General features: G+C 34.5%; 2 protein-coding genes across 16 annotated transcripts; one reads left to right on the top strand and one right to left on the bottom strand.

Moving 5' to 3' along the window:
- Positions 1–5,624: 5,624 nt before the first annotated feature.
- Positions 5,625–12,965, bottom strand: LOC6555810 (transcription initiation factor TFIID subunit 3). 5 transcript variants are annotated; one of them, XM_026983233.1, is made up of 9 exons: positions 12,888–12,965; positions 12,608–12,819; positions 10,217–10,723; positions 8,445–10,160; positions 7,946–8,059; positions 7,060–7,889; positions 6,451–6,799; positions 5,938–6,391; positions 5,760–5,880 (listed from the first exon to the last, which is right to left on the bottom strand). In XM_026983233.1, the coding sequence occupies exons 2-9, from the start codon at positions 12,771–12,773 to the stop codon at positions 5,760–5,762; spliced, it is 4,257 nt and encodes a 1,418-aa protein (XP_026839034.1). In that variant the 5' UTR covers positions 12,774–12,819; positions 12,888–12,965. The 5 variants fall into 5 exon arrangements, with proteins under 5 accessions (XP_026839036.1, XP_001982727.1, XP_026839034.1 ...); XM_026983235.1 differs by lacking the exon at positions 10,217–10,723 and having other exon boundaries at positions 5,625–5,880; positions 8,445–8,692; XM_001982691.3 differs by having other exon boundaries at positions 5,625–5,880; positions 12,608–12,944.
- A 414-nt stretch (positions 12,966–13,379) lies between these two features.
- LOC26526214 lies at positions 13,380–18,980 on the top strand. 11 transcript variants are annotated; one of them, XM_026983395.1, is made up of 4 exons: positions 13,384–13,480; positions 14,920–15,148; positions 15,556–15,729; positions 18,693–18,980. In XM_026983395.1, the coding sequence occupies exons 2-4, from the start codon at positions 14,963–14,965 to the stop codon at positions 18,834–18,836; spliced, it is 504 nt and encodes a 167-aa protein (XP_026839196.1). In that variant the 5' UTR covers positions 13,384–13,480; positions 14,920–14,962; the 3' UTR covers positions 18,837–18,980. The 11 variants fall into 11 exon arrangements, 10 of the variants coding, with proteins under 10 accessions (XP_026839196.1, XP_026839193.1, XP_026839192.1 ...); XM_026983392.1 differs by having other exon boundaries at positions 13,385–13,530; XM_026983391.1 differs by having other exon boundaries at positions 13,385–13,530; positions 14,898–15,148.
- Positions 18,981–19,039: the final 59 nt, after the last annotated feature.

Genomic DNA, 19,039 nt, shown 5'->3' with positions numbered 1-19,039 from the left:
CCTTTTTATACTCGTAGAGTAATACCAAAGACATTACAATAACAAAATTCGTAACGGCCATACATTGGTTTTTCACTATGCAGCCACATTTTGGTGGCGGCAATAATTGCTCTCTTCCCGCTCGCTAAAAATTGAGAGCATAAGAATCGAAAAATAGAATTCACTTACTTGTGTGAGTAAAAACAGTAAGCAAAAGAATACGCTAGAATATGCTAGAATACGATTTTTGGTCAATTTTGATCTAAGAAACGAATTTGATTATTGTTTTGGTCAATTTCGTTTTAATATATATATCCCAGAAAATATTATTTCAGATGTTGATGCCGCGGATATTATTTTAGTTTTCTAACTATTGCTTTTCGTTATATTTTATGAATATATGTATATTTATTATAGGTCATCAATTATTTAAATATTGTTTAACATGTAGAAACTATTACTCATTTTTCCATTTATGAGATAGAACGCTGAGTTTAGTTTTTTTCTATCAGCTTGCACATTTATAAAATAAATACAAAAATGCAACCTGTTTATTGCAAAATTGAATCCTTGAGGCATAAGCCAGCGGACATAAGCACCACGTCGCAAGCTGTATACCCTAACGACAATTATTCTAGTATAAACTAATTTTTGTTATTAATTAGGTATTATTATGTACATTTATTCATCCGTTACTATTTCTATGCTGTATTCGAATAATTATCATGTCAAGGCAATGAGAAATTTGAGTCTTTTACATGATGGTCGATCAAAAATAATATAGATTTAAAGTCCATTAACTTGTAAGTGAAAGGCAATTTTGTCAAATTTGCACAAGCATACGTGCAATACACATACAGTGATCGACTGACAGGAGAGAGGTGCTCTTTACAAGAGAGGTGCTGTCTTTAAAACGCTCTCTCTCTGGCTCTTGAACAAAAGTTCGAGAGAGCCAAGAGCTTTCTCTAGGAGCCAGCACAAAAAAAAAGTAAACGGTAAAACGGTATAATAGATTCGTTGAAAAGTAAGTAACAGGCAGAAGAAAGCGTTTAGATTTTTAATTTTTGTATGTGTCTTGTAAATTTCCCAAAAAACCAAAATCTTGACTTTTATACGGACGAAACTGTTTTTGGACACTATTGAGTGCCAACACGAAATCAAATATTTGGTAAGTAATTTTTTAAATTCCATTAGAGTGGGGCAATTTCCTAAAGTCTTCAGAAACAATCTTAATTCTTCAGCTTCTATAATTCCCGAGATCTCGACGTTCATACGGTCAGATCGAATCGTCTACTTATCCTGATCCAGAATATATGTCTATATCGACTCGGCTCTTAATACTAAACTTATATGGTCAAAAATGTATCCTTTACTGCGTGGCAAACTTTTGACCAAAATAAATATATCCTCTGTAAGGATATGAAATAATTTGGCTTATTAAACTTTAAGATTTCTATATATAAGAATTATCGGAATTAAGCAATTAGATGGGTATAGGTAAGATAATCACAATACCGTTTTTTCTGTTTTAGAAATTTATAAGCTTGCCAGACAGACTCTAGTACACCAAAGACATTAGAATAACAAGATGCGTAACGCATATTTTTGATCGATTGCCACCATGTAAAAACTCTAATTTAGCAATGCCTTGACATGATAATTATTCGAATACAGCATAGAAATAGTAAAAGATGAATAAATATACATAATAATACCTAATTCATTTCACAAATTACTTTATACTAAAAAATTTGTCGATAGAGAATTCAGCTTGCGACGTGGAAAAAATATTTGTAGCTAGCAATTCTTAGGTGCGCTGGTCCTGCCTCGAGAATTCAATTTTGCAATAAACAGATTGCATACGTTTTTTTTTTAACTATGTAGTATATTTATTAGTACAAATTACTAGTATACAAGAAAAAAATGTATACTTATATTATCATGCAATGATACCAATGATGACCAATATTCAGTATTTGAAATGCAAATATTATTTAGTTGAATGTTTTTGTTATATTCTAATTTGATATTTTTAAAAACCGCGCAATTTTGGGTAGGTAGGAAAAAGCCAAATGTATTGTTTCTTCTTTTAGTTTCCCTTAATCTGTTTGCTTAAAGCTGACAAATACATACAACTCCTCGTTTTGCTACTAATTTTCCAAATATTAATAATATATCCACATTTATTCGCAATAAAAGTAGATTTTCTGATTTAGTAAAGCACAATAATATAAGTACGATAAGTAATTGTGCTAAGTAGTGCAAAATAAAGGAAATTTTTTAAGTGTACTTATTTTCCTAATTTTACGCGGTTATATAACGAAAACCAGACTAAAGAATATTAAAATAACTTCTTTAAAAAATAATAGTCATGGCATCCATTTTGAAATAATATTTTTTAGATCATATTACCACGAAATTGACCAAAATAGTAATCAAATTCGTTTCTTGGATCAAAGTTAACCCCAACTTCGGACTGAAAATCATCTTCTAGCACAACTACGCACACATGCACACTTTTTTCCATACTGTTTTCACTCACACAAGCAAGTGAATTCTCTTTTCCGACTTTTATGCTCTCAATTTTTAGCAAGCGAGCAGAGAGCAATTATTGCCGCCACCGAAAAAGTGGCTGCATAGTGCAAAAACAATGTATGGCCGTTACGCATCTTGTTATTCTATTGTCATTGAGTACACCATGCACTATTGTAAATTTTACATGTTTTTTTTTTGGCATAAATTAATATCTCGTGAACTTTTTAAGATACGATGATAATTTTTTTATTAGTCTTATACCCACCTCTACAATTATTTTGACAAAGTGTCGGACTTGTAAGTCTTATTTCTGGATTCTGCAGCCTCTTCTCCAAAATATCCGACAGAAAGAACTGGGTTTTCAAGAGTCTGTTTGGAGTGAACCAGAATCTTGTGAAAGGTCACTGTCATTGGAAGCCAAGGAAGCTTGTCAATAATTAGATCCCCGGTTTTAAAAATAATTAAAAAAAAAATAAAAATATTGGCAAAAAACAAAAAAACCATAACTTTATATCAAATCAGCGGATAAGAAGTTCGATTGCTGATTTTTCATTGCCATTGTAATAGCCTCCTCTTGTATGATCTAAAAGATCTTGTAGGCTTACTTTCGCTATATAAATATAAATATATAATATATAAATATTGGCTGGACGGCATCATTTTTTTAGCCACTGCCTTATAGTTGGGATAAATTGGTTCCTTTCTGTTCTTTGCGTCCTCTTGAATCGCACAGTACTGGTCCTTTGTAAGCCCATGTTGATCCAGAACTAAGGCCAGAGTCTCTTCAGCGAGAGAGCGCACAGGATTTTGTACGGGCTTGCTTATCCACTTCCTAATGATCTTCGCTTTAGCTGGGTTAATGGATAGTATTTTTAGTACTGCAGCCAGATTTCTGAACCCATTCTTACGTGCAGCTATACTCGACGCTTGCAACAATAAACCAGTGCTATGTTTCTAGAGCCTGGTCGGTTGCTTGCTTTCTCTGTCCTCTTGCTCGTTTCAACCCGAATGTTATTTTTGGACGACCAGCTTAACAACTTCGCTTGAATTTCCAAGTAAGTTCAAGCTAAGATTGCCTTCCGACCACGGATATTTTGCTGCAAGTCTATCCCGTTTGCTATTGCACATTTTCCAATTGCGCAACAAATTTACATGAAACATGCGCGCTTTTTCCCATAAATGACATTGATTCATTTCCAAAAGGCTCACAAATAAATTTGAATGTTGCATTCAGTTTCTCACAAGCTAGCCTTTCACGAAAAGGCGCAAAAAGTCGCAAATTATAACTATATGTTCGAATAGGGAATTAATCACTCTACAAATAACACACTTACTCAACAAATTTCAACAATTTTTTAAAACTCTATTAAAAGTTGAAATTTTATTTTGAAAGTTGGACGAGCTTGTTAAATACACAAATTGTTGGGTTTACACGCACAAAATAAGCAACATATTAGTAAAACACATGGTACACACCTGAAGAATGAGTATTCATTTCAAGTTTATGAGTCTTGTGGTTTAAAAGATATGAATTTAATTATTCACTAAAAAAAAATAGAGGCTTACCGATGGCACGTGCTTTATGTTTGCAACATCGACTTTTGTAATTTTTAACATAAGACTGTTAATGTTAATTTCCGTTACATAACGTAATGCTTTGATCAATTCTTAACCCGTTAAGAACATAATTTTCATAAATTTTAAGAAATTTAAAAAACACATTTATGCCAACAAAACAGGTCAAATTCCCATAGTGCCATGGTTACTCAACGACATGTGTACACAAGTTTTGATATTAACATTCTTATCGAGAAATAACTTTCTTTCTTACTAAATAAATATACTATTTATAATATAATTTATATTATATTAATATATAATTTTTATTAAGTCATCCGGCACGTTTAATGATAGTATTTGTTAGCCCACCTGTATATTTTTTTATCGATGTGTTTCGAGGGGCATTATATATTATTATTTTTACAGTCCTTAGTTTATTACAATATCTTTTCATTGATGTATTACTCTTCAAAATCGGACGATTAGGTTTTCGTTTTTGTTGTATACATATGTATGTGGAAGTCGCTTTTTGATAATTTATTCCACTGTAGTGGATTTTAATATATAGCAAACAGCTTAAAACACTCTCTAGATTGGATCGTCCTTATAAGACCTGTCGTCCACAATAAAATGTTGTATGCTAGCAGGTAAGCCTTATTGCTCAGCATTGCTAAGGCGTATTAGTATGCCTGTGGCAGGCAATTCTATATTATATTCCTTATATCAAAAGTTAATCTATTTAACAAGAACGTTGAGCTACAGGGTGCGTTATGAAAGTAATGCGCATGGTAACTACCTGTCGTAGCACGCTCGGACCTGTCTGAAAATTTGGGGCGGAGTCTCTCCTTTCCAACGCGCTCGGTCTCAGTTCGCTCTGAGCAATAGAAGTGGTAGGACGTGTCGTAGAGCGAAGTCATTTTTTCTGTTGTGTCACGGTGCGATGGAGCGTTCGCTGGAACAGCGGTACGCCATAAAGTTTTGTGTGCGACTTGGCAAAAATGCCACTCGGAGCTCTGTCGTTTAGATTCTGGATCGTACTCGAACATCCAGGATTCATCCCCAGTTACAGTAATATTTAAAAAACCTGGATCATTTCTAATCGATTCCAACAATTCTTCACAGCGCAAAACTCGAACGTTTTTCTGCTCCTCCGTCAACACCTTCGGCACAAGCTTCGCACAGACCTTTCGCATTTGTAAATCCTCCGTCACTATTCCATGTACCGCAAATGTTGACAAGTTTAGGATGTCAGCGATTGCCCGGATGCTTAACCGACGGTCTGAACTCAAAGTTTCTGAGATCTCGAAATGGACTCCTCCTTAAAGGCCTCTCGAAGCATTTGATAAGTTTCCGATGCATTTTTGCCAAGTCCTACCACATCTATTGCTCAGAGCGAACTGAGACCGAGCGCGTTGGAAAGGAGAGACTCCGCCCCAAATTTTCAGACAGGTCCGAGCGTGCTACGACAGGTAGTTACGTGACAATGAAACCATGCGCATTACTTTCATAGCGCACCCTGTATGTTGAGAACAATAATAAAAATTAAAAAATTTGGTGTTGCGAATTTTATTAAGGTAATAACTTGATATACGACCGAAAAACCTAATAGTTGTCAAGGTAAACGTACAAAAAACAACGTATAATAAAACTATAAATAAACAAACTTGACTCTAAATAATTAGAAGTCACTTTTTTTTGTTTCGTCTTTTTTTTTTTTCAGACCCGTGAATTCTTTTTTTTGTTACACAAACACGACAGAACCAATCGTCGTTGTCCTTCGGTGCAAAGGTTATACCAACACAAATCCTAAAATAAACGTTTTTTAAGTAAAAGTAGGATAAAGTTAGCTCAGTGCAATTATACCAATGATACCAAGCGTCGCATCCGTCACATCCAATCATCGCAGATCCATCGTCGACCTTTCCACAAGCGGGGCAAATCCATATTCGGTTACCCTCGGCGTCAACATATGACGATGGACGACTTGATTCCGTAATTTGCATAGCATTTGCATTTTCTTCGGATATATTTAGGGGAGAACTACATAATCCACTTTTTGGCACTGTTCCTGTACTATTGCTTATTACTGGTACACAGTTATTCATTATCGTACCAGGCGCCAACATCAACTGTTGTGGTAATAGAACGGAACTAGCCGAAAGCGTGGAAGAGGCAGCATTGCTGTTACTAGGGTTTAATAACCAACCGACAGAATTAGATGACGTTTGACTAACAGGAAGTGACGCGGTACGCAGCGCTATTGGGGCAGGTACTGGTAAGACTAACGTAGAACTGTTTCCTAAAAGCAGTGTATCAGCTGGAATAATATAGTTCTATTAAATTGTATATTAGTAATCGAATAATAACTTTCCGTACATGGTTTGTTTTTAGGCGGCCCGGTTACCAATGGGGAAAAACGAGCAAGCTCCGGAGAATTATCCCGTTCACGCTCCTTCTTTTCTAACGGAAAAATAGTTGTTTGCTTTAGTTTCCCTGCATGTGACAACTCATTTTCTGAAGACGAAATTAATGTAGATTTTCCGCTAAGTTTCAGTGTAAGTTTTGGTATTTGATTTGGAGACTGGTGTAACTTTGGAGACATTCCACTTGTGGCATCTAACGGTGGATTTATTGTCATGGAACTTGATTTCAATACAGGTTCAACGTTACTAGGTAAAGGCACCTTGGTAAATTCTTCTGTGTCATCTGGTATATGGACTAAAATCTAAAATATTTATTTATTAAAGTATAAACATGACTTTGAAAGATTTTGATGATTAAGCTGGTCCTAAGCATATTTACATATATATATATTTTTTTTAATTTAATTTTGGGTTTACGGAATAAGTTCAACAAATTTACTGTTTTAAAAATGTTTTCCAAATAACTTGCAATTTTTAAATGAGTTTGTGTAAACGTTACCACGACACAAGCACAAACAATAATAAAATATATTTTTTTTTATATTAAGGAATTGACACCAACCTGCTTATCTTTATCCTTTTTCTTTTCTTTTTTTTGCCTTTTATCAGTGGCTTTTATTTTTCGGTCAGATTTAAAAGATGGTAAACCAATCCGATCCTTTCTCTTTGATTTGTCTTTTTTCTCTTTTTTTTTTTTAATTTTCCCCTCCTTCACTTTCTTTAGCTTTTTATGATGTTTGCGTATTTTGGGTTCCAACGCCATTGGTCCAGTTGGTGTTATTGTAATATCTTCGTAGTTAGAAAATGTAGACAAAATACGGTGCTCTTCTGAAATTTTCATTTGATTCGGTACAATATTGCTTCCACCTAAGCTACTGAAAGAAGCTATTTTTGTGGAATTTGCCGAACCACTCATTCTCGACAAAGGAATTAGATCTGCGCCCCCAGCTAAACTGAACTTGTCACCACCCATAAAATTTGGCAAATTAAATTGCGGAAATGATGAATGTGGAGATAGCGTGTGCGTTACGCTTTTTACATCGGGAAAGCTCAATTTAACAGGTTTTTTTAATTTTTTAATTGATTCGTTAGAGCTTAGAGACACAAGATTTCTTAGTTCCATGTTGGATTTGTCTTCACCAATAGATGTAGCTGAAATAAACGAGGGGGGCTGTGATTCTGCAAAGCTGGTTCTAACATAAGTTGGAGATGATATTGGGGTTTTTCTTTGAACCATCTGCGTGTTGTGTAATGATTCATCTGAATCATCTGAAACCTCAATTGGATCATCAGGATCTCCAGATGCCTGTTTAAGTGGTTTCGTGTTCATTTTGCTTGTGGCCTGTGCAGATGATTTTTCAAAGCAAGTGCTGGCACAAGATACGCTTTTACCTACAGTTACAAATAAGTTATTTTTATATTAATAATATATTTACCTTTAAACTTACGGTCAGTAAATTTCATAGAGTCGGGTATCAATGGAGCAACGTTGCAGTAGTTTCGATCCATTTGCAAGTCAGTTTGCGTGGAAGGACGGCTCAGAAATTTATCAGTATCAGTAACTAAAACAAATTTTCGTTAATAAATTTGAATATTATTTTATGTTTCGGACGGCAAAAAATGCATTACAATTTGGCGTTAGTGAATGTCTCATTTTCGAATTTTTTTACTCTTGCTTAAAGTACACTTCAAATTTTAATGCAGAAGCAGACGCACCGTTTATATAATAATTTAATAAACAAGGAGGTGGTGTACTTATAATAATTAAAATAATTTAACAAATTTGTTTTATTATATAGAAAAAAATGTTCCAAAACTAAAGGGTTATTAATTGTAAGTCGATTTTAATTTCACATTGTTTCCGCGGCAGTTAAATGCTCTTAATGATCATTTCTTTTCTAAAAGTTAAGATGCTTGCAAAATATAAAAATATCTTATTTTACGTACCAGTAGAATCTTTAATTGATGGACAACGAACAGTATCCGCAACAGATCCTTCTGGTCCAGAATACTCTATGAACGGTGAAATAGGGATTTTGTTTCCGTGATTCCCAAAACCGACTAGACCAGTGACTGCAGGAAAAAGCCCGGGCCCAGTAGGAATAAGACCAGGTCGTGGTGGAAATTGCAATAGTGGAAGTAACGGAACCATTCCAGTTTGATTTCCAGGGTAAATTGATGCATTTGATAAGGCGCTGGAAACAGTTACAAATTTATCTGGACATTGTATATCATTATTTTGTTTGGTGGCACGAATAGAATTATTCAGTGTTGATGTTTTTTCAGGAGAACAGCCCTTGTTGAATTTCATTAAATTTTCTGGTATGCATGTATCGTATTTTGATTTGTACTTCTTTTTTTCCTTTTTAACTTTTGCATACAAGTTTTCCAAAAAATCATTCGAAGCCTGTTCGGTATTACACAAGTTGAGAGGTTCTGTTGGCGGAGATACGTTTAAAGAACTTTGTGTAATTAACACTGGAGATGATGCTAGAGGTAGTGTAATAGTTTGACTTGACTTTTTCTGTTCGACCGAATCAATTAAAGATTGCGATACAAAATTTGTATGTTTTATAACATTTTTCCCGCCAGGTTTGCGACCTCGCTTTTTTGGCTTTGTCGGATCAATAATTGACATTTCAACGTCTGCTTTAGTTAAAGGTATAGTTCGATCAAATATACCGCAAGGGTTGAATTTCATGCTCGAAACGTTTATGCTTTCAGAATTTGGACCAAGTGAAGGTGTAGGCGTTATAGTAGTCCCAGATGGAAGACTAATTAATGGCGGAGTAGTCATTGTGCTTCCAAATACACATAACCCTATTCCAGGAGGTACTGCAATCGCTCCATCTTGCCGTGATGTTCGTGGCTTAGAAATTTTCTTAAAAACGTCCAATTTACTTCGTTCTGGTTCTGATGCGATTTTTTTTGCTGGCAATAGCACTGGCGATTTTTGAATTACACATGGCTGCACTGGATTAATTGAACTTTGAAAATTACTCTCAATCTGGCTTATTGCTGTAAGTGGCTGACTAGGGATATCAGCTTGTAAAGCATTTTCAGTATTTGTGTTAGCTTCTATGGCAAGACAGTTCGAAGTTTGAGAATTCTGCAAAAATGATAACTCGTCAATGTCCGGTTGATGATCCTTTTGTTTATGTTTGGACTGCTTTTTGAATATTTTTTCTAAATGTTTTTTATTACTGTCGGATGATCCTCGATTGAATCGTTTTTTAGACTTTTTCATGTTTTGCAATTGGTTACTTGAGGTGTCACTTTGGTTCATTGAGGTCTGTTGATAAATTTTTAACGCTTTTCTTTGGGACTTCTCCTGAGATTTTTCAAAGGTGTTAATTATCTGTTCGCTTTTGCCCGTCTCGCATATTAAATCATGTTTCTGTTTCTTGTACTTCTTAGGTGTTGTAGCAGGTAATATTGTTGACATCGGATGGATGTTAGACGAATATATTATTGAAGACTCTAAATGCGCACTTGTCAATAATGCAGCATTTTGTGTGATCTTAGTTTCTGAGAATTGCTTGGGAATGATTTTTCGTGGATTTCCTGCTGTTTCTCTATCAGAAATAGCCAGGTTTGGAGAGTTTTCTACCGGATTTACAATTATCGACGATGAAAGAGGTGCATCCAAACCTAAAAATTTTTCTAAAAACACCGATACATAAAAATCTTTTAATCTGTGGTATAAGGATAGGTCCTACCAACTATATCCGGAATGAAATCTTCGGGTAGCTTGCCTTCAATAGCTGGACTTATGAATCCCCCGCTTGTCATTACAACGCTGCTCATTTCGCGGACTGAGCGACCAACATCCAAGTCAAAGGCATTTGGCTGGAAGGTCATGACCGCATTAGGGGAGATAGAATCAATGTGCCTGGTGCCCAACTTATCGGCCACACTTTTTAAATTTGAGCAAAACTCTTGCTTTTCCGAAAATTCTTTTTGAACTTCGTTCTGAATTTCACGCAGTTCAGGGTCCTGCATTGGTGGCAAATACTCAAATATGTAGACAGGTCGGGTTAGAGTTTCTGCGTTTCCAGGCTTAAGGAAGTTCATGTTTACGGATTTTCCAATGGGAAACTGCGGTACATCCCGGATAAATCCAACAGGCTCCACATTACCTATGTAGTCCAATAGTTCTTGAACATTTATGCTGAGATTTTTTATACTGAGGCGTGCATCCTTAAGGTTAGGCTCGATCCGATTTGCTATAATCAATAATATAAATTGATATCATCTAATATTTTTGTATAAACGTTACTCGTAGAGTAAATGAGGGTACTATGTTCGTTGATGGAAACGTTTCCGACCATATAAAGTATATACAGTGGTGGCGATTTGTTTGAGTTTTTCCCTGTTAATTTTGTAAGTAAATCAATATCTTAAATACTTTCAGGTATGTTTAGCACATAATAAGTAAATGTAAAAAAAAATGGTTAACTCTGAATGAATTCAGCATTTATATTCAGAATGGGGCGCGGAGTGCACTGTTCACCTGTAGAACGAGATATTATAAAAAAAACTAAAAAACGAAGGAAAAACAATAAGGGAAATTGCTGAAATAATGCACTGCTCTGCAAAAAAAGTGTTTTCCGCGATTCATTATAAAGATACGAAGGAGAAACGGGGCAGGAAGCGAGCCACATCCCAAAAGTTCGACGACCTTTTGATTCGAACATCCAAAAAAAATCCTTTATCCTTAAAATCCTTATGTAGTCGACGGACCTGAAAAATACTTTCCAGACATCAGTGTCAAGTCGAAGAATAAGAAATAGACTAATTGGAAAGAATTTGAAGGCACACTCGGTTAGGAAAGTTCCACTGCTTAGTAAAAAAAATATCACTAAAAGACTGTCTTTTGCAAAGCGACACCTAGACCGTAAAAACTGGAATAATGTTCTATGGTCTGATGAAACTAAAATTAATTTGTTCGGATCTGATGGCAAAATACGTCCAGACGTCCAAAAAATACCTCATTTGATCCAAAGGACACAAAAAAAAAAACAGTAAAACATGATGGAGGTAACATCATGATATGGGGATGCTTTCCCACGCTTTTTAGTTTTAAGAGTTTTGTTTCTATTATTTTTTCCAAGCGCCAAAAATGAAGTTAATTATTTTTAGTTAATATACAGATGAAAAAAATATTTTTCTTCCTTAATGCAAAATATACTTATATATGAATTTAAAAAAATAAAGATTAAAAAAAATTACTTTCGTTTTGAGCACAAAATTTAAAATCAATGATTCAACCAACGTGTTTCTATTATTTTTTCCACCACTGTATATTCTTGATCAGGATCAATAGCCGATTCGATCTGGCGATGTCCGTCTGTCCGTCCGTCCGTATGAACGCCCAAAACTGTCACGCCCACATTTTAAAACAGGTGATATTTTTCAATTTTAAATATATATTGTACATTTCTATAGATCCGTCAAAAAAAACTTTTTGCCACGCCCACTCCAATACCCACAAACCACCCAAAACTCTCACGACCACACTTTTAAGATATTTTTTTTTTTCATTCCAGAAAATGTTTAAGTTTCTCGATCCCACCTCCACTAGCTGAGTAAAGGGTATCTGAGTCCCCCCACTGAGTCGGGGAACTCGACTATATCATTCTATCTTGTTTTATAAATATTATTATCCTTTTTTGTTTTCTGTTTGGCTTTAATAGGAATTTTTTTATCTCTTAAAAATAAATCTATTTAGTAGCTTTACCCAAAAAACTCCAACATTCCTCGCCTATCATATATTCTGTACTCAGATGGTTAAAGTTCGATGGGCGTGACAGATTTGGGAGGATTTTAGCATAAGAATGTCGTAGTAACTTTTTAAACAACTTGGCACAAAATAGACGTCTATAGAATCTGCATGCTTAATCATAACTTTAAAGATTTTATACTCCCCAATCGAGATCGTTCAAACGGACGGACACACACACAAACATCCTTATCAAAAATATACATGTATTCTTTATAAGGCTAAAAACGTTTTCTACTCTACTCTTTTACTCTACAAGTAACAACTATATATACTCGGGGCTCCTTAATTTTAATATCTGCTCGGTTGCGTTGGTTTTACCACTTACCGTGCTCCATTTGTCCATGCATGTCTTGCGCGAATTCCTGTACAAACTTCTGCAATATGTCTTGCAACAACTCCAAGGGTGCACTTAGAGTGCAGCTGTAACCAATAGTTTGCGTTATTTGCGCAACGACGACAAGAGCCAAATCTGAAGCGTATCTGTCTGCCATCGCTTTCTTTCATGAGCTACCCTTTTTTCAGAAATGCTCGGGAATGCTGCGAATAGATTCGAACGTCCACGTTCTTTAACTTCCTATGCAAATTGATTGACTTGGTGTCTATACCTATATATACGAACTAAAAATTATTGATGTAAGGTCGGCGATAATTGTATCGATATTATATGTGGTGGCTCTTAGCACGAAGGAAAATATATCGATATTTTGGAAATTATTATTAATAATAAGCTTTATATAAACTCAATTTCTCATCATCTAAAAATCTAAACGTTTTAGGCATACTTTTTAAAATAGATATTAAGCTATGGAAATATAATAAAAATGTGTCGAAATGAAGAGAGGTAATTATTTTATCCGTAATAATGTTTAAGCCTCCCACAAAAAATCACCAACAAATTATAAATGAAAGCAAAAATCCTACCAGCAACTGATTTTATATTTATTGTGCAAGTACATGCCAATCACATATTAGTGCTGTTGGTATTTTGCAAATAAGGCAATTAAATTGAATGTCAATCGAAGTCTTATATCCCTTTCATAATAAATCTTGTGAGCAATTTCTCCAACATAAAGATTTCAGGTAATTTAGTGGAGACAGGGCATAATGTGTATAGATTTAGAACTATTGATATGATTACTGGTGCTATCTTCGATCACTTAACCATAAAATAAGTATCTTTAGATTCTGTATGGGTTAGGTATTGTTTCCAATATTTGCTGTAGTCGTGTTTTTATATAAAGAAGCTGAGTAAGAAGCGTGTGAACAGGTCTTCGGCCTTTAATATTTCATAACAAATGTGATACCGTATGTGTTATGATATACAGAAGTGGTCAAGAGTATTTACACAACGTGCTTTTTTTTCAATTGTCAACTTTGATCGCTTATTGCTGCTGCTTTTGTACTCAGAAACGAACATAACGGTATTTGTCGTGCTTCTACATCTATACAGAAGCAAACGAAAGAAGTGGAAAAAATAACTGTTCATGGGCTAAAAATAGAAGCATTGAACTGATGCGTGTCTGTTAGAAGTATTTACACACAATTTTTACGCGTCAAAATTATTTACACAGTGCAAATTCAAGATTAGTCTTTGATTTGCATTGAGTAAGTGAAGTTCTAGTTGATGTTGATCGCTTTATTGGAACTTAAACTAACTGCTAACAGTTAAATAATTAGATACAACTAAGCATTTCATTTGTAAAATGGCAAAAACAAAGGAGCTATCAGTTGAACTTCGAGCCGAGATTTAAATTTAATGCTGGTACTGGATTGGTCCAGCCAATCAATCAGTTTGGTGGTGGCACGGTGATGTCCTGGGGCTGTTTAAGCTACTATGGATTTGGAGACATGGTACCAATAGAGGGTACACCAAATCAAACAGGATATCTCGATATCTTAAATGAGCACGCATTCACTTCAGGAAATAGACTGTTCTCCACGAATGACTGGATCTTGCAGCAGGACAATGCTCCAGTACCAACCAAGTTCTTGAAAGACATAAATCAGGCGGTACTTCCATGGCCCGCACAAAGCCCCGATCTGAACATTATCGAAAATGTCTGGGCTTATGTTAGGAGTCAGAGGACATTTGAAAGAGATCGCCAGCGCGATGAAACTATAGCCGAAATTACGGAAATGTGGTCCAAATTACCTCTTGAGTTTGCGCACAACTTGGTCCGGTCAATACCAGCAAGGCTCCAAGCAGTCATTGAAGCCAAAGGCGGAGTAACTAGATATTAGTTGGCTTAACATAATCACATATTAAAATAATATAAAATATTTCGTTTAAATTTAATAAAAAACACAAAAATCAATTAAAAAGCTGTGTGTAAATAATTTTGACGCGTAAAAATTGTGTGTAAATACTTCTGACAACAGACAAGCATCAGTTCAATGCTTCTATTTTTAGCCCATGAACAGTTATTTTTTCCACTTCTTTCGTTTGCTTCTGTATAGATGTAGAAGCGCGACAAATACCGTTATGTTCGTTTCTGAGTACAAAAGCAGCAGCAATAAGCGATCAAAGTTGACAATTGAAAAAAAAAACACGTGTAAATACTTTTGACCACCTCTGTATATAAGTCCAATGTTAAAATTGTTTATCTTCTTCAAAGGACAAATCCTTTCACTTTTCAGACAATTATTAAAGTACTCAGTATCTACTTCCACATTGAGCTGGATGACGCGTTCACTCTCTTTTAAATCCAATAAAAAATTAGAAATGCAACCATTAAACTCGAACATTGATAAAGCAACAAACTTTTTTGTAGAGAGCGGGATCTTAGGATCCGTTAACTTTAAAGATTCGCATGACTTGATTAGGAAGACGTCTACCATTCACATTGATTCAACTCTTAAAAATCAGGTATATAAGGAAGTCTACTCTGATTCCTAATGAATGACACGTGCACACCTATGGGCACAATAATAAGTGTATAGGTATCTCTTTCTTACTACGACGAAAGATTTCATAGGAAGACCTTCCACATTTTATGTCCGTCACTTTTTGAGTAACTGACAACATATGTATGTATGTACATATCTCCGTCTGTATGTCCATATGAATGCTGGGATCCAAGGAACTATCAAAACTATCCCTGCAGAATGTATTCCTTGTCTCCAATAGATACCGTGATCCAAATTGTGTCATTGTTTCTCTATATTATTTCAAATTACAAAAAAAGAACATGCCAGATACCTATACACCTCTTATTGTATTCAAGTGTGTATATCGGTGCGCATGTACATATTTCAAACACTTTTTAAATACAGATACGAAAAACATCGTTGGGTATGCGATCGAGGGTATTTAGCGAAAAAAATGCATTGAACAATTTCGACGATACCCTTGTAAATCTTCAAAACGAAATTTTTAACATAAGAGATTCTTTAATCAATGGCGAGACTAAAATCATACTTCTACGTACTGAAATTGGCAAATTAAAGGTAAGGAAACGAATTGACCTTGTTTTTTTTTTAATTATCTATGCAGCAGTTTTTTGGCATTATATAATATTTGTTTTAGTTGGTCGAAATCGCAAGAATTCGAACCATAGAAACAGACCTAGACTTTAAATCTATGTTATTTTATATCGATTGCCACCATGAAAAACTCTGCATGCCTCGAAAATTTGGTAAAGACAATGACATACCGCTGTGTTCATTGAAATAGCAGTGCATGAGAAACTATGAAATAGCCTACGAAAGGTGTCCCCAGTTAGGCAAAGACCTATGTATAGAAAGGTTGAACCTCGCCAAAACCCACTTAAACTGGAGAGTCTCCAAATCAGTCTCTAGACCATTGAGTCGAAAATAATGATATCTTGTAGACAGTATGTCAGTCAAACCACGGAGTACCACACAAACCACACTCTCAAGACTGTCAGGCGTGGTGGACGTGAAATCCTGTTCTCTGTTTATTTTTCATACATACCACACAAGCCACACTCTCAAGACTGTCAGGCATGGTGGACGTGAAATCCTGTTCTCTGTTTATTTTTCATACAATGGTATGAGTCCCAAACATATGATTGGTGGTATTCTGGACCAAAATGTTATGTAAATATACTTACTAATGTTTTGCTGTATTATACTGAATTGAATATGCCCTTAAAATGGACACTGCAACAGGATAATGATCCTAAACACACGAGCAATGAGGCTAAGAATTGGCTTACCCAAAATGAAATAGACGTAATGCCGGGTCTAGCACAATCTTTCGATATAAAACCGATCGAAAACCAAATGACTCCCTGACTTCTAAGGCTAAGCTTTATAAAGTTGTGCAGGATGCATGGGCTCAGATTCCGCCCAATCGGTGCCACGAATTGGTGGACTCCATGCCGCGTGGGTGTCAGGCTGTAATAGCCAACAAAGGATAGGCAACAAATATTTGTTGCATTTTCTCCTAACAGTGCTATTTTAGTGAACATCAGAATGTATGCCTATTTTCGAAACTATTGAAGAAATAAAACATGAATGGAAACATTTGTTAAATTGTTTGAAATTAAATACCTAATGATGTTATAAAGAAATTTTTTCCATTAAAAGTGTAAATCATACAAATCAATAAATACAGGTGTATGTCCGCACGACGTGCTTAAAGAAATCAATTTTGCAATTAACATATACCCGTTACTCGTAGAATAAAAAGTACCTTGAAAAGTATGTGACAGGCAGAAGGAAACGTTTCCGATCATCAGGATCAATTGCCGAGTCGATCTGGCCACAATATCTGGAACTACAAAAGCTATAATGTTGCACGCAGACTAAGTCCAGAGACTTAGACGTAGCGCAAGTTTGTTTAAAAATGTTGCCACCTTTTTTGTCAAGCCCAATCTTACGCCCACAAACCCCACAAAACTCTCAAGTCCACACTTTTAAAAACATTTTAAAGTTATTTCATTTTATTTTTTTCCCAAATTTCTGCCGATATTCCATAAAATGTTGAAATTTGTCGTTTGAACTTCCAATAGTTGAGTAACGGGTAACTCGAGTACGTAACTCGACTATAGCATTCTCTCTTGCTTTATATTTCTTTTATAATAATTAATTTTTAAATATGTTTCATAAAATATATTTTTAAAGTCAATTTTGCAATTAAATTATTTTTATATTTATTTTAAAACTATTAATTTTTAAATATGTTTTATTTTACTATACTATTATTATTATTATTACTATATTATAATTGTGTACGTATATGTGCACGTGGTCTGTGATAGCTGATAGACAAAAGAAGTAAGTCAAACTCAGCATTCTATCTCACAAAAAAAAAAAACAGTGATAATTCCTGTGTTAAATATTTAAATAATTGATGATTGGAAATAAATAAATAAAATATATTGAAAAACAATATTTAGAAAACTAGCTTAGCTCACATATGTTCCATATTATTAATAGTATTAGATGTTTTTAACTAAGGTGTATTCATAAAAAAATCGTAGAAACCATAATAATCGCAGCATTAGTTTTTAAATAATTTTGTATTAGATCATATTACAAAGAAATAGCTGAAGACTAAGTAAATTCGTTTCCTAGACCAAAATTGATATCGGCCCGAAAATCATCCAGCAAGTATTACACTTTCTTGTTTATTGCTTTTACGCTCTCGATTTCGGCCGCTGTCAAAAAAGCAGGTGCATTGTTTAAAATGTATGGTCGTTACGTATCTTGTTATTCTAACATCATTGATATAACTCAGTTTGTTTGTGTATTAACTGCAATTGTGTCAATCACAGTAATTGTTCGTTGACAGTTCGATTTCGTGCTTCTTAATCAAAATGGCTTCGGGAAGTCCGTTAAATAGGCCGGTTTACAATGCGAAATCCTCGATCAATCCTTAGAAAACGCTTGTAGCTCTTTCCAAATTGGTTTGGCAGCAGAAGCAAATAAGGCAGCAAGGGCTTAGTTCGACGATTATTTATTTGATCAAATTGATTACTGTCTGTAATAACTTTAATTTTTTCTCGTTAAAATAAAGACTGGTCAACAAAGTTTTGCCAAGCATCATTGCTAACCACACAAATAATGAATGGTTAAGTGAGCAAGCAACTTTAGCTGATAAAACTAAAGTTGTAAATGACTAAAAATACATTTTTCCGAATTAGCTGATACACTTTATTTATTTAAATCGATTGACTGCATTTTACAAAAAAAAATTTTTCAATCCAATTGAATTCAACGTTTAGCTCTGTAGTATTCACGCTTTGAAATCATTCTTATTTGTATACCCGAAATAAGAATGAACGCTTTATTTTACTAAAAATTTAAGAACCCTCTGTATGGGAAAAATGTATTCAATATTAATGGGTATAGTAAAATCCATGTTAAATAAATATGTAAAAAGTCAATTTATTATTTGAATAATTATAAATGCTATTTTAATTTAAATTTGTCTTATCTTTCAGCAGGCACTACAAGCAATAATGAATGTGCAGATGAATGCTCTTGACTACTCTGATGAGATGATCATGAAAATAAAAGATTCCACGCCGAATCTTTGTTTATTTTGCAAACCTAATAGTCTTTATAAACGGATCACCGAGTTTTAGTCCTTTAACAAAATCATTTTTAACAAATATTAATATGAAACAAAAATGTAGTTCAAAGAAAGAACAACAATCTGTACAATACAATGGCACAGAAAGTATTTTATAATTGGTATTTATAAATAAAAAAAACCATACACATTTCAATTTAATTTTCTTATTTGGCTTGCTCTTATTTTTTAGAACAATCTCTGCCGAAGCTTTAT

Source organism: Drosophila erecta, unplaced genomic scaffold, assembly GCF_003286155.1.
Source record: "Drosophila erecta strain 14021-0224.00,06,07 unplaced genomic scaffold, DereRS2 tig00000294-arrow-arrow-pilon, whole genome shotgun sequence".
NCBI lineage: Eukaryota > Metazoa > Arthropoda > Insecta > Diptera > Drosophilidae > Drosophila > Drosophila erecta.
Note: the sequence above shows the minus strand (reverse complement) of the source record. Positions and strands in the feature narration are given on the sequence as shown.

Coding starts and splice junctions, on each gene's coding strand:
- LOC26526214 (XM_026983395.1), top strand. CDS start 14,963: ATGACGCGTTCACTCTCTTTTAAATCCAATAAAAAATTAGAAATGCAA. Junction 15,149..15,555: donor ATTCAACTCTTAAAAATCAG/GTATATAAGGAA, acceptor TTTTAAATACAG/ATACGAAAAACATCGTTGGG. Junction 15,730..18,692: donor CTGAAATTGGCAAATTAAAG/GTAAGGAAACGA, acceptor CTTATCTTTCAG/CAGGCACTACAAGCAATAAT.
- LOC6555810 (XM_026983233.1), bottom strand. CDS start 12,773: ATGGCAGACAGATACGCTTCAGATTTGGCTCTTGTCGTCGTTGCGCAA. Junction 8,060..8,444: donor ATCAATTAAAGATTCTACTG/GTACGTAAAATA, acceptor AATTTGTTTTAG/TTACTGATACTGATAAATTT. Junction 6,800..7,059: donor AAAAGGATAAAGATAAGCAG/GTTGGTGTCAAT, acceptor TAAATATTTTAG/ATTTTAGTCCATATACCAGA.